Source organism: Scyliorhinus canicula, chromosome 5, assembly GCF_902713615.1.
Source record: "Scyliorhinus canicula chromosome 5, sScyCan1.1, whole genome shotgun sequence".
NCBI lineage: Eukaryota > Metazoa > Chordata > Chondrichthyes > Carcharhiniformes > Scyliorhinidae > Scyliorhinus > Scyliorhinus canicula.
The window spans coordinates 222805928-222821851 of NC_052150.1; the positions used below are offsets into that span (position 1 = coordinate 222805928).

Here is a 15924-nt window from a genome sequence, read left to right on the forward strand (position 1 = left end):
TGGCACTGTCTTCCTAGAGAAAGTTGAGAGGAGATTTGACCAAGATATTCAAAATCCGAAGGAGCCCGGTCAGAGTAGACAGAGAGAAATTGTTCCCATTGATGGAAGGAAGGATGGAGAAGGCACAGATATAAGGTAATTAGCAAAAGAAGCAATGGTGAAATTTCACAGCGAGTGTTTAGAATTTGCAATGTGCTGCCTGAGAGTGGTAAAGGTAAGATTCATCCAGGTATTCAAAAGGGAGTTGGTTTATTATGTGAAAAGTGAGCATGTGCAGGGCTTATGGGGAGAAGGCAGGAGTATGGCACCATGTCTATTTCTCACTTTGAGAGCCAGTGTAGGTGCAATGGGCTGAATAGCCTGCTTCTCCACTAAAACAATTCTTTGAAAATGATCTTTCCGTTTCCACTTCTAAATTGTTCAGCTCCAATTTTCAGATTCTAACCTCTTGTTCGGGATTTCTTGTGAGATAAATTTGTTTCTCTCTGTCTTAAATGATTTAAACACCTTGATTAAATCATCCCTCAACCTTTTTAAGCTTTCATACAAACTAAGATAAGAACTAATTGGGTATTGCAGCAGCTATAACATTGTTTTAAAAATCTCTGTGATAATGTGGGGTTAACTGTGTACATGATAATTTTGGATCATTGTTCTTTTCAGGAGAAATGAATCAGTAAAGGAAGCTTCACTCTAAATCTAACCACGCTACAGCTGATCTGTAGAACCTTTAGCTGGCATTAAATGGAAACTGTTCTTTTCCTCAAGGCTACCATCCTAACCTTAAGTTCAAAATAAAATCAAAATTTGAAGCTGGAACCTACCTCTCATAACTGGTTACAACGCAGAAGGTGTAGATTTGGCACTTTTGTGTATGTGCTAGCTCTCTGAAGAAGTAATCCGCCGAGTTCCACTTCTCCCTGTAGCCTGCACAAAGTCTCATTCTCCTTTGAATGCTTTGATTGACCCAGGTTCCACCACATTGAGGCAGTGCATTCCAGATCCTAACCACAGGGGTTAGCTGATTTACCTCATTGCTTCTATAGGTAACCACCTTTAAACTTGTGCCCTCTGGTTCTCAATTCATTGGATTTGGGTAACCTGCAATAATCCTCGACATACAACTCCACCAACCTCCGTGTCATCGGCAAACTTACTAACCCACCCTTCCACTTCCTCATCCAAGTCATTTATAAAAACCACAAAGAGCAGAGGTCCCAGGACACTGGTCACCGACCTCCAGGCGATATACTTTCCATCCACTACCACTCGCTGTCTTCTTTCGGCAAGCCAATTCTGTATCCAGACAGCCAAATTTCCCTGTATCCCGTGCCCCCTGACTTTCTGAATGAGCCTACCATGGGGAACATTATCAAATGCCTTACTGAAATCCATGTACACCACATCCACTACCCGACTTTCATCAATGTGTTTCGTCACATCCGCAAATAATTCAATGAGGCTTGTGAGGCATGACCTGCCCCTCACAAAGCTATGCTGACTATCTTTAATCAAACTATGTTTTTCTAAATAATCATAAATCCAATCTCTCAGAATCCTTTCCAGTATTTTCCTCACCACAGACTTAAGACTGATGGATCTTTAATTCCCAGGGATTTCCCTATTCCATTTCTTAAACAGGGGAACAACATTCTCCTCCCTCCAATCATCCTGTACTACTCCAGTGGAGATCATCGCCATCAACGCAGCAATCTCCTCTCTCGCTTCCTGTAGCAACCTTGGGTATACCCCGTCTGGCCCAGGGGACTTGTCTATCTTGATGATTTTCAAAATTTCCAGCACACCCTCCTTCTTAATATTAACCTGTTCGAGCCTATTAACCTGGTTCACGCTGTTCTCTCGAGCCACAAGATCCCTCTCTAGTGAATACTGAAGCAAAATATTCTTCAGAGCCTCACCTATGTCCTCAGACTCTCGGCACAAGTTCCCTCCACTATCCCTAATCGGCCCTACTCCCACTCTCATCATCATCCTCTTATTTCTCACATAAGTGTAGAACACCTTGGGATTTTCCCCAATCCTTCCCGCCACGACTTTTTTATGTCCCTTTCTAGCTCTCCTAAGTCCATTTGAGTTCCTTCCTGGCAACCTTTGTAACCCTCTGGAACTGTGCCAGATCCTTGCTTCCTCAACCTTGCGTAAGCTTCCTTCTTCCTCTTGACTAGAAGCTCCACTTCTCTTGTCATCAAAGGCTCCTTCACCTTGCCATTCCTTCCATGTCTCAGTGGGACAAAACTATCCAGCCCTCGCAGCAAGAGCTCCTTAAACAATCCCCACATCACTGTTGTGCATTTCCCTGAGAACATCTGTTCCCAATTTATGCTCCTCAGCTCCTGTATAATTTCTCCTCCCTCAATTAAATACCTTCCCATACTGTCTGTTCCTATCCATCTCCATGACTATGGTAAAGGCCAAGGAGTTGTGGTCACTGTCACCGAAATGCTCTCCCATCGAGGCACCTGGTTCATTGCCAAGCACCAAATCCAATGTGGCCTATTGAGTCAGGAATCCTTCCTGGACACCTGACAAAATCTGCTCCAACCAAATCATTTGCACTAAGGAGGTTCCAGTCAATATTAGGGAAGTTGAAGTCGCCCATGACAACAACTCTGTAACTTCTGCACCGTTCCAAGATCTGCCGCCCAATCTGTTCCTCCATCTCTCTGCTGTTATTGGGGGGGGGGGGGGGGGGGGGGGGTCTATAGAAAACTCCCAATAAATTGACTGCTCCTTTCTTGTTTCTGACTTCCACCCATACTGACTCAGTAGACAAACCCTCCTCGACTAACTCCTTTTCTGCAACTGTGATGCACTCCAATTAACCGTGCCACTCCCCCTCCTCTTTTACCTCCCTTCTTATTTTTCTGAAAACCTCTAAACCCTGGAACATCTAACAACCATTCCTGCCCCTGTGAAATCCATGTCTCCGTAATGGCCACAGCATCGTAGTTCCAAGTACTCATCCATGCTCTCAGTTCATCTCCATTATTCCTGACGCTTCTTACATTGAAACAGACACACTTTAACCCATCCCACTGAGTGTAACTTTGTGCTATCAACTGTCTATCCTTCCTCACAGACTCGCTGCATACTATTTCTGCCCATTCAACAGCTACCCTATCCTCTGATCCATAGCTCTGGTCCATACCAAACTAGTTTAAACCCTCCCGAAGAGTTCTAGAAAACCTCCCACCCAGGGTATTGGTGCCCCTCCAGATTAGGTACAACCCATCCTTCATGTACACGTCCCACCTTCCCCAGAAGGTATCCCAATGATCTACATATCTGAAGCCTTCCCTCCTGCACCAGCCCTATAGTCACATATTCAGCTGCACTCGCTCTCACTCTCTGTTCCTTGCCTTACTAGCACGTGGCACCGGTAGCAATCCTGAGATTACTATGCTCTTCCAACCTAACTCCCTAAAATCAGTTTTTAGATCCTCATCCCTTTTCTCAGCTACGTCGTTGGTGCCAATGTGCATCACGACTTCTGGTTGCTCCCCCTCCCCCTCCCCCTTAATAATCCTCCTTTATTTCCTTAGATATCCATGGCTGATTATACATTTTCCTACCGTCCTTCCTTTTCACTGGTGTATATTCTTCTGCTGAGCACTGAAAACTCTTTTAAAATCCTCCACTGTTCCCCAATTGTCCTACCATAAAGTCTTTGCTCCTCGTCTACTCTAGCCAACTCCTCCATCTGCCCAAATCCCAAAGGGTTTGGATTGGATTTGTTTATTGTCACCTGACCCAGGAACACAAGAAACAGGAAAAATCCAACTCAGCCAATTATCACTCTCTATCTACTCTCCATCAGAAAAGCGATGGAAGGAGTCATCAACAGTGCTGTCAAGCGGCACTTACTCAGCAATAACCTGCTCACAGATGCTCAGTTTAGATTCTGCCAGGGTCACATGGCTCCTGACCTCATTACAGCCTTGGGTTCAAACATGGACAAAAGGGCTGAATGCCAGAGGGGAGGTGAGAGTACTGCCCTTGACATGAAATGAAAATCGCTTATTGTCACAAGTAGGCTTCAGTGAAGTTACTGTGAAAAGCCCCTCGTCGCCACATTCCGGCAGCTGTTCGGGGAGGCTGGTACGGGAATTGAACCCGCGCTGCTGGCCTTGTTCTGCTTTACAAGCCAGCTGTTTAGCCCACTGTGTTAAACCAGCCCCATCGGGGCAGCATTTGACCCAGCATGGCATCAAGGAGCCCTAGCTAAACTGGAGTCAATGGAAAGCAGGGGGAAAACTCGCCGCTGGTTGGTGTCAAACCTGGAACAAAGGAAGATGGTTATGGTGGTTGGAGGTCAATCATCTCAGCTGCAGGAGTTACTCAGGCCCAACCACCTTTAAGCTGCTTCATCAATGACTTCCTTTCCATCATAAGGTCCGAAGTGGGGATCATTGTACAGTTGTTCAGCACCATTTGCGACTCCTCAGATAATGCAGCAGTCCATGTACAAATGTCCCAAAATCGAGACTTTGGCTGACAAGTGGCAAGTTACATTTGCACCACACAAGTGCCTGGCAATGACCACCTCCTACAAGGGAGGATCTAACCACCACCCCTTGATATTCAATGGCATTACCATCACTGAACTACCCCACAATCAATATCATGGGGGTTACCATTGATCAGAAACTGAACTGGCCTACCCACATTAATACTGTGGCAACCAGGGCAGGACAAAGGCTAGGAATCCTACTGCGAGTAATTTGCCTCCTGACAACCCACCCCAAAAAAGCCGGTCAACCATCTACAAGACACAAGTCAGGAGTGTGATGGAATACTCTCCACTTGTCTGGATGAGTGCAGCTCCAACAACACCAAGAAGCTTGCCACCATTCAGGACAAAGGAGCCCGCTTGATTTGCTCCTCACATGAACATTCAAACCTTCCACCACTGATGAACAGTGACAGGTGTGTGTACCATCTACAAGATGCACTGCAGTAACTCACCAAGGTTCCTTAGGCAGCACCTTCCAAACTAGAGGCGACCACCATCTAGAAGGACAAGAGCAGCAGAAAGCTGGAAACACCACCACCTGGAGTTCCCCTCCAAGTCACTCACCAACCTGACTTGGAAATATATCGCTGTTCCTTCACTGTCGTTGGGGCAACATCCTGGAACTCCCTCCCTAACAGCACAGTGGGTGTACCTACACCTCCAGGACTGCAGCAGTTCAAGAAGGAAGCTCACCACCACCTTCTGAAGGGCAACTATGGATGGGCAATACATGCTGACCTAGCCAGTGACACTCTCATCCCGTTAATGACTAAATAAAAATGGATTGGTCAAAGATTGTCCACTACCTGCTAACTGACAGTGATTTGGTCCTGCCAGGTAGGGTGTTTCCAGAGAACCCAGCTCCTGGATGTTGTGAGGGGACTCGCTCTCCCTCTCCCTCTAGAACAGCTGTTTACAGACTGCTGCCACCATGTGTTGTTAGCTGTATTGTCACATAGATTACATAGAACATACAGTGCAGAAGGAGGCCATTCAGCCCATTGAGTCTGCACTGATCCTCATTAAGCCCTCACTTCCACCCTATCCCTGTAACCCAATAACCCCTCCTAACCTTTTTGGACACTCAGGTCAATTTGGCTTGGACAATCCACCTAATCTGTACGTCTTTGGACTGTGAGAGGAAACCGGAGCATCCGGAGGAAACCCACGCAGACATGGGGAGAATGTGCAGACTCTGCACAGACAGTGACCCTAGTCGGGAATTGAAATTGGGACCCTGGCGCTGTGAAGCCTCAGTGCTAAACACTTGTGCTACCATGCTGCCATGGGTTGGGCTCTGGGTGCCTTTGATAGAGACCTGGAAACCATGTTGTTGTAAATAAGTGAATACATTGATTATTTACAAAGAAGGATTCCATTAGAGCCTTCTTCCCTTGGGTTCTAGTAGGGTGTCATCTGACATCACTAATGATGCACTGTAACTATTGCTATTAACCTTTTATACTACAGCAGGCACTCAAAAAAGAAATCCTGAATAATTCTCTTTTTTAGTGTGCCTTTCACCTGTCGGCAGTGCTGATTTGAAGTGTTGCATGCGTGCGTGTCATATTGGATATCAGTGAGCGCTGTGACATGTATTAGTTACTCCTTTGGATTTGAAAACGGTAACTTTATTAAATTCTCCTTACTCAACCAAATTGAGAGATATTTGGAGGATGTTATTTAAAAGCAAATTGTGTTCCCACAGAGGCAGATTAAATTTTGATACCAGTCCTAGATACTGGGGCTGGTTTAGCACAGCAGGCTAAACAGCTGGCTTGTAATGCAGAACAAGGCCAGCAGTGTGGGTTCAATTCCCGCACCGGCCTCCCCAAACAGGCGCTGGAATGTGGCGACTAGGGGCTTTTTGCAGCAACTTCATTGAAGCCTACTTGTGACAATAAGCAATTTATTATTATAACTTTATAATGCACCTCTGACTCTTCATTTGTAGAAAACTGGTCTCTACAGGGAAGGTAGGTTTCTTACGACACTAAGATGAAATTGGGAGGAGTAGGCCATTTGGCCCATCAAACCCGCCCTGCCATTCAATTAGATTATGGCTGATGATCTACTAGTGTTTTCCTGTGTTATCCCCATCCCCTGAGCGGGAGCGAATCACAAACATATCCCACTCTCTGAATGGAGAAATTCCTCCTCGTCTTAGTCCTAAATAGCCCGACCCTTATTCTGCAACTGTCCCTCCATTCTAGACCCACCAGCCAGGGCAAACATCTACATCTACCCTGTCAGTAAGATCACCTCTCATTCTTTGGAACTCCTCTGGAGAATATATGCCCAGTTACCTCGATCTCTCATTCAAGACTGTTCAGGATCTCCTGAGCTAAAGTGCTGTGTGCAGGTGGAGATGCTTGAGCCAGTAAAGCAATGTTTGTTTTTTCTCATGGGAGATGGCACTGCAAGCTGTTTGCAGATTTGGCAGTCTACAGTAGGAATGGATGACATTACTAAACCTAATTGAAGATGTGGACAAGTTTACCCCTTATTCTCAAGCTATGATCCTAGTTCTGGACTCCCCCACCATCGGAAACATTCTTTCTGAATCTACTCTGTCTTATCCTGAATTTTATAAGGTATGATGAGATCCCCTTTCGCTCTTCTAGTCTCTCCTCGTATGTCAGTCCCGCCATCCCAGGAATCAGCATGATGAACCTTCGCTGCACTCCTTCCATAAGAACATCCTTCCTCGGAAATTCTTTAAACTGTGGAACCAACTTGATGGTTTCACAGTTTGCTTGGTATAAATTGAGAACACAACTTAGACAGCTTTAACTCGACAATAAGGCTCATAGCTAATAGTTATAATAATCGCTTCAATTAAGTTACTGTGAAAAACCCCTAGTCGCCACATTCCGGCGCCTGTTCGGGGAGGCCGGTACGGGAATTGAACCCATGCTGCTGGCATTGTTCTGCATTGCAAGCCAGCTGTTTAGCCCACTCTGCTAAACCAGCCCCAGCTGGTAAGATACAACAGCGCACACTAGTGCGGAATACAGTGTCTGATGTAATTTCATGTAAAATCTTTGCAAATAGCTCATTAGTAGAATCATGTGTATTGAATTAAACATTGGCTATTAGCAATCACAGCATTTAACATCCATTTCTGCAGTAACTGATCACAGATCTAAAAATGTAGTAATTCTCCTGATCCAAATTTGATGAACTGAAATCTGCCTTCCCGGTTCTAGAATCCTTTTATATTCACTAACTGTTCTATGGATGGTTAGATTTCAGGTGGAATTATGCTTTAGAATAGAGTCCCCTTCGCAGCTTAGGAATAGGAAATCCTCTCCAATGCTAGATGTCATGCTGAGCCCTGAAGAGGTCTACTGTCCTGGTTTGGTTTCCTGCCTACTGACCTGCTTGCTCGCAGCCAGTTAAGAAAGCTACAATTGATCTGTCAAGCTTAGGGCCCAGAAGACAAAAAAGATTTTAGCAGTCCTGTTAGGTTAGAAAGTGGGTGGTTGGTGAGGCTAGTGTTTGAGAACTTTCAGCCCTTGTAGCGCCCATCCCCCGATGTGAAATAATGCCTTCAATGCATGTCGAATTAAGCCTCAATTTTTAAAAAAATTTAGATTACCCAATTATTTTTTCCAATTAAGGGGCAATTTAGCGTGGCCAATCCACCTACCCTGCACATTTTTGGGTTGTGGGGGCGAAACCCACACAGACACGGGAAGAATGTGCAAACTCCACACGGACAGTGACCCAGAGCTGGGATCGAACCTGGGACCTCAGCGCCGTGAGGCGGTTGTGCTAACCACTAGGCCACCATGCTGCCCTGAATTAAGCCTCAATAATAATCATAATTAGTGTCACAAGGAGGCTTGCATAGCACTGCAGTGAAGTTACTGTGAAAATCCCCTAGTCGCCACACTCTGAACAGCCAACGGAGTGTGGTGACTAGGGAATTTTCACAGTAACTTCATTGCAGTGTTAATTAAAGCCTACCTGTGACACTAATAAAGATTATTATATGCATTTCTAAGTAATTTGTATTGTTTGAGGGATAAATATTTGCCAATACTTAGGAAACTCTATCCCAGAAGACCAATTGTAAGATGTTTGGGCATTTAGGGAATATAGAGAAAGGGAAATATAGAGATGTAGAAGTTTAGCCATAGTCTTATTGAATGGTGGAGCAAGCTTGGTGAGTTATATGGCCTGTGCTCCTCTTATTTCTTGTCTTGCAGCAAGATGCGGGAGAACTTCCTTGCTCTTCTGCATTGGGATTTTTTATCCACCTGAACCTCTGTTTAACATCTCATCGTCTCATGTGAAAGATGTTGAAAGTGTGGATGCTGTTTGTGCTACCTTGGGATGAAGACATTGATAATCCACAATCACTTCAACAATGAAGGGTGTCAACTGCTACCCGAGTACATCTTGGTCTTTGATCATGTTCAAAGGTAGTGAGCCATAATATGTTTTCCTCCTCCATCTCTATACAGTACTAGTACTGCAGTCAGTGATGCACTAATGTGAGGCTTTTAACTGCGATGTCTGAAGTCTGTATAGCTTGCACTGTGTCATTATCAGTCGACCATTGTTGGAGCTTCTGTCTTACTCCTCTCCACCTACAATGAAGGCACTTGCTGAAATCTTTTTCCCCCCTCCTTCTTTAGGTAATTGCTCAGCTAAAGTCCTCTTGCATTGACCTTTCAGAAGAGGAGCTTGCCAAACTTGGGGTGTCCTTATTCAACTGTCAAGCAGCTGCTGAAGGTCGTCTAACTTACCCATGCACTGCAGACATGGTAATTCTTTCGGTAATTTTTATTTCTCATGAGGTTGGGAGGAGGAAAAACGGCCATCAAAATACTCTAGTCTGTTGGTGTCCTGTGTTCTTTATATAGTTAAATTCCAGTCTCTCCCTTTTAAATACTAAATTGAACCAAGTATGGACATTCTTGCATCAGTAAACTTATGCTGTTCTTTAATGTAGATTTTTGAGGCAAATGATAACAGACTGAACACAAGGTGGGTTACTGTTTAAAGAAAAACACGAGTTAAACATTTCTTCTTTTGTGACTTTTTGTCAGTTGGCGAAGGATAAAACGAGTCAATCCTAGTGTCACATCGGGCGGCATGGTGGCGCAGTGGTTAGCCTATTGGCTGCCTCTTGGCACTGAGGACCCAGGTTCGATCCTGGCCCCGGGTCACTGTCCGTGTGGAGTTTGCACGTTCTCCCCTTGTCTGCAAGGATCTTTAGTACCATAGAAGTATCTTGTTTTAAATTTGTAGAATATGAACTTAGTTTTTAAATTAATTTATGACACATGAGCGGCTCTGGGCCAGCATTTATTGCCCATCCCTAACTGCCCGGCATTTCAGAGAGCATTTGTGAGTCAACTCAATTGCTGTGGGTCTGGAGTCACGTGTAGGCCAGACCAGGTAAGGAAGGCAGACTTCCTTCCCTAAAGGACATTAGAACCAGATGGGTGTCTATGACCGTTTGATGGTGATTTTTGTGGTCATCATTAGACTTTTAATTCACCATCTGCCATGGTGAGATTTGAAATGGGTCCCCAGATCTTGCTCTGGGTCTCTGGATTACTAGTCCAGTGAGAATACCATTGCCTCCCCTAAATGCTGCATTCAGCCCTCTTAAAGGCTGCAGGCAGTCCTCAACCCTGACTTCATTTAGTGCTGGCCCCTGCAAATGTTGGTTATTTATCTTCATTTTGTTTTGCCAACCCTTCTTTGCAGCCTTGTATTTTGCAGACTTCCTGTGGCTTGTGTCTAGTCTTTTGTGAATAGCCAAGAAAGGCCTATTCTGTAATGCTAATTTTCCTTTGTCTTTGTGATGGCACAATACCTCAGTATTTTATGTACATTCAGATAAAATGGCTGAAGATGATTGGAGTATTTGATGCAGGAAAAGAGCCTGATTGTGTATATCACATATATATCTGATATTAATGTAATGCTTTATTCTTCCTCTCACGCCCCGTTGACCCCAAGACATTAGCTGAATGTACAGCAGATATGGATCCTGATACATGGAATGCGTACCACATAGTCAGTAACCGGGCACGTTCTGTGTGCTATGCCACACGACAGCAGGATTTCAAACGGAGGACTGAGGTGACCGTGAATTCGCTGGTGGTTTCAGCTTCCAGTCAGTTGGAAGCCATGAAAATGTTGAAGGTAATTGTGTTCCTCCTGCACTCTCTGTAACCATTCCACAGTGAAAGCATTTGGAGCATTTTTCTACCTCAGATGGCATAAAATTGGAATCAAAAGATTGGTTTGAGCCGGCTGTAACTGTTTTAAATCATTTGGCTCAATTGATTGAACTTTGGTAGATTTTTGGGCCTGTGGGGGAGTACCCCTCTGATTAGTTAAAATGCTAACCAATATTTTCCCAGAAATGAATGGATCTTACTGGCTGTTTGTAACCACATATTATCCGGAGCCACGAAGACTGGACCCTCTACAGAGGAGCGACATCAGTCTCTTGTTGGCTGTAACTCATACATAGAACATGCAGTGCAGAAGGAGGCCATTTGGCCCATCGAGTCTGCACCGACCCACTTAAGCCCTCACTTCCACCCTATCCCCGTAACCCAATAACCCCTCCTAACCTATTTGGTCACTAAGGGCAATTTATCATGGCCAATCCACCTAACCTGCACATCTTTGGACTGTGGGAGGAAACCGGAGCACCCAGAGGAAGCCCACACAGACACAGGGAGAACGTGCAGACTCCGCACAGTCAGTGACCCAGCGGGGAATCAAACCTGGGACCCTGAAGCTGTGAAGCCACAGTGCTATCCACTTGTGCTACCGTGCTGCCCTCACGGCCTGCCTCCTGCATTATACTTTGCTAGTGAACTTCAATAATAAGAGTGGGGGGGGGCATAGTGGCAATATCACTGACCATGGGTTCAAACCCCACCACAGTATCTAGAGGAACTTAAATTCAATTAAAACTAGTCTCTATGACCGTGACCATTGTTACCAATTGTAAAATTCTATCAGGATCACTCGTGTGCATCCATTAGGGAAGGGATTCCAGACCTACACTAATGTGGCTGACTCTTAACTGTCTTAGCTATTCACATTTTATATTAATGATTTGGGCGAGATAACTAAATGTAGTATCTCCATATTAGCAGATGATACAAAGTTGGGTGGGAGGGCGAACTATGAGACGAATACTGAGATGCTGCAGTGGGATTTGGACAGACTGCGTGAGTGGGCACATGCACGGCAGATGTAGTACAGCATGGATAAACGTGTAGTTATCCACTTTGGTAGCAAAAATAGGAAGGCAGATTATTATATGAATGGGTATAATTTGAGAGAGGTGGATACTCAGCGAGACCTTGTTGTCCTCGTGCATCAGTCGCTGAAAGTAAACTCGCAGGTACAGCAGGCAGTAAAGCAGGCAAATGGGAAGTTGGTCTTCCTAGCGAGAGGATTTGAGTATAGGAATAGAAATATTTTACTGCATTTGTATAGGGCATTGGCGAGGCAACACCTGGAGTATTGTGTGCAGTTTTGGTGTCCTTATCTGAGGAGGAAATGCAGTGAAGGTTTATCAGGCTGATTCCTGGGATGGGAGGATTGTCTTGAGGAGAGACTAAGTCGGTTAAGATTATATTCATTGGAGTTTAGAAGAGTGAGAGGGGATCTCATAGAAACTTATGAAATTCTAACAGGGTTAGACAGGGTAGATTCAGAAAGAATGTTCCCGCCTGATGTGTATCTCCAGAACTAGCGGTCATAGTTTGAGGATAAGGGGTAAACCTAGGACTGGGATGAGGAGCAATGTCTTCACCTAGGGAGTGGTGAATCTGTGGAATTCACTATCACTGAAAGCAGTTGAGGCCAAAATATTGTGTAACTTCAAGAAAGAATTAGATATAGTTCTTGGGGCTAAAGGGATCAAGGGATATGGGGAGGGCAAGATTAGGGTATGAACTTGATGATCAGCTATGATAATGAATGGCGGAGCAGGCTCGAAGGGCTGAATGGCCTCCTCCTATTATCTATGTATTTTCTTATGTATGTCTGCCGCTCTGTTCAATGGCAGTTAGGGATGGGCAACCCATACTGGCCTTGCCAGTGGGTGATGTCCACAGTCAATTAAAGAACAAATAAAAAGTTAATCTTTTTCATAGAATGGACAAAAAGAACTACGAGATCTGACTGCTTCGTCACTGGAGAAGGTGGTCAAGAGTCAAAATGAGTTGTTGGAGCAGCAGGAGCAGCTTCAGGATGGGCAGCAAGATCTGGAGTCCTCCATTAATGGAAACCTGGAGAAGTTGGCCAAGGAAAAGGAGCTCATTGCTAGTGGACACCAGCAAGTTGCCAGGTTGATTGAGGGCATCACGTTAACAATGGGTAAGATAACCCTTCCAACCTAGTTCACTCCCAACTGTTACAGAGGACTGTGGACGTTTAGCTGTTGAGTATATTAAAAACCTGATATTTGTGCACTTGGGCAATCTGTGGGATGTGAAGATAGGGCAGGAAAGTGAGTGCAGGTAGATTAGCCGTGATCTTTTTCATGCCAGAGGGTAGTTTTTCTTAACCAAAGATCTACTGTATTCAGAAAAAAAACATTCCAGAGGCACTCTGGTCAACAGCATCTATGGAGAGAGAAATAGTTTCAATTTGTTGACCTTCATGTTTCATAATTTAGCTGAGCTCCTCGAGTGGACGAAACAGTTTATTCAGAATTCCTAAACATTACTCTTTTTTTCTGAAAGGTTGAAAGTAACATATTTGTGTAAGTTACACTGTAACCATGTTTATGATATTTATTTGCAATTTTTTGATTTTGCTGTTATGTTTTATATTAATGTCTTAAATAGCAAAGAACTGACATACAATTAACTGTGCATGATACAGCGTAGAATCATTGACTCCCTGCAGTGCAGAAGGAGGTCATTCGGCCCATTGAGTCTCCGCCAACCATTCGAATGAGCACTCAGCCCATTTACAAGTGTCCACCCCGCCCGATCCCTGTAATCCCATAACCTAGCCTAACCTGCACTTCATGGGGCAATTTAGCACTGCCAATCCACCTAACCCGCGCATCTCTTCGACTATGTAGGAAACCGGAGCTCCCGGAGAAAACCCACGCAGATACCGAGAAACTCCACCCGAGGCTGGAATTAAACCCATGTCCCTGACACAAGGGCAGCAGTGCTAACCACTGGGCCACCGTGCTGCTGCATGTTTATATGGTGGTAGTAATTGAACTGTGCATGGTTAGTTGGAAAGGATGCAGCGAAAGGAAGAACTTGGATTTTTCAAAATCCTTGCTTCCTGACTTCTCCACAGCCAACAAGTGCTGATCCATGTTACAGCTGTGTAGAGAAATGAGCTAGCCACTGCACAGGACATTTTCCATTTTCTTTTTGCAAAAAAAATACTTAATTCATAAAATATCTAAATGAAAAAAACATTACAAAACAGTTCAAATTGTCATGACGGGAAAGGGCAATGATATTCACCTTCTCTACAGAGATCAAGATGCACTTTGGGGTGGTACAATATAGTAATAAGAACATTCAATATTTTCTGTTCAATTTAAATACAATCTCTGTGAGGTGCTTCAACACAGTTACATTTACATTATACAGTTAGGATTAAGCTTACAATAAGAAGGGTTCTGCTGTTACCACCACCTCGATATACGTTGGCCGAGAGGCCTTGCACAGTGACTTTTAATGTTTTTTTGAATTCAATAAAAATGTGGAATTGAAAGTCCAGTGATGACCATGAAACCATTATCGATTATTGTAAAAAAAAACATATGGTTCACTAATGTCCTTCAGGGAAGGAAATCTGCCGTTCTTACCTGGTCTGGCCTACATGTGACTCCAGACCCACAGAAATGTGGTTGATTCTTAACTGCCCCTCAAGGGCAATTAGGGATGAGCAGTAATGTCGGCACAGCATGTGATGCCAACATCCCATAAACGAATTAAAAAAACAAAATAAAGTTACAAAGCCAATGCAGAGTGGACAAGGCAAGCCCTTAGTCCATCTCCTTGCTTGCTCCAAAAAACAATTCAAATTGCAACCAATTCATGGTCTCCACAAGAGAGACATACAAGGTCCAAGCTGATGAGAAAAGGAATCACACCTCATCTTGATCTTAGCCAAAAGGCCGAGTGATTTGACTGAAAAACGAATGGGAGGGATATTGGTTTAGATTTATTTGAAAGATGATACCTCTGAAAGGCGGCATTCTCATCACTTTATAATCGGGTTGGCAGGGGGAGGGGTGCTGAGGAATTGTAATTAGAAGTGTAAATTCTTTTCAAAAATGTTTCCAATTGGGCAAATTAGCGTGGCCAAACCACCACCCTGCTCATCTTTGGGTTGTGGGGGTGAGACCCACGCAGACACAGAATGTGCAAACTCCACACTGACAGTGACTCGGGGCTGGAATCGAACCCAGGTGCTCGGCACTGTTAAGGCAGCAGTGCTAAATTGCCCCTTAATTGGAAATTTAAAAAAGCAAATCAATCCAATAAGAATTCTGGCACAAATTTCCCAGTGGTGAGAATGTGGAGCTCCCTACCACATGGAGTTGTTGAAGAGACTAGCACAATAAAGGGAGTTGGGTGAGGAGGAGTTCAATAAGCTTTGCTTTATCTATATATTTTAGAAAATGTCAGTAGACAATTGGCGCATCAGGATTCTGAGCTGCAGGAAGGACATCGGGCAATTCTAACTGATCTGCTGGAGGTGCGGGCACGTGCCCATCAGGTGTACACCAAGCTGGGTAAGTTAGCTTTTGCATTTGGACTGACGGAACCTGTGGATGATTACTCTACTGCCTTTCTATAATGTTATATATGGTGAAGATGTAGGACATTAATGAGGGCAGTTCCGGATGTTCATTCAGCAGGCTGCTTTGTCAGATACTACATCAGTATTCACAACATCAACTCGTTCCTAAAATCTGCCATTTCTACCTGGTCTGGCCTACCTGTGACTCCAGATCTAAGCTGTGTGATTCATGCTTAACTGCCTCTCTGAAGTGTCCTCTATACCAGGGCAGTCAAAGATGGGAACCTAATGCTGGCCTTGCCTGTGATAATAAATAAATTTTCCTGTCCAGCTGCCATTGCAGACTGTGAATGATAAAAGGAAAACTACAACTGGAATGTCAAATACGCATAGAAAAAGTCACTCCGCAACTGGGAGCAAAATGGGTTGACTTGAGACTTCAGCTGTGTCTGCACCTCTTGGTTTGAGGTAAAAGGAAAGGTTGAGCTCCACCCTCCCAAATATGGTCAAAAAACAGATCGGAAACAGATCTTGGAACTGCTGCAAGTCTCTAATGGCTGTTCCTTCCTGGAGTCTCCATTCAAGAGCACTTCTTTTAAAACTTAAAGCATGCA

The 15924-nt window shown here is 44.3% G+C and overlaps 1 protein-coding gene across 3 annotated transcripts in view; it reads left to right on the forward strand.

The window, feature by feature from the left end:
* Positions 1 to 15924, forward strand: part of bmb (brambleberry) — a 33833-nt gene that overhangs the window by 2211 nt on the left and 15698 nt on the right. For 2 of the 3 annotated variants that reach the window (XM_038798598.1, XM_038798599.1), the window contains exons 2-5: positions 9181 to 9309; positions 10517 to 10702; positions 12682 to 12904; positions 15186 to 15302. In XM_038798598.1, coding sequence (XP_038654526.1) covers positions 9181 to 9309; positions 10517 to 10702; positions 12682 to 12904; positions 15186 to 15302 — 655 coding nt within the window. The remainder of the gene's footprint in view (positions 1 to 9180; positions 9310 to 10516; positions 10703 to 12681; positions 12905 to 15185; positions 15303 to 15924) is intronic. The other variant, XM_038798600.1, reaches the window with a different exon arrangement.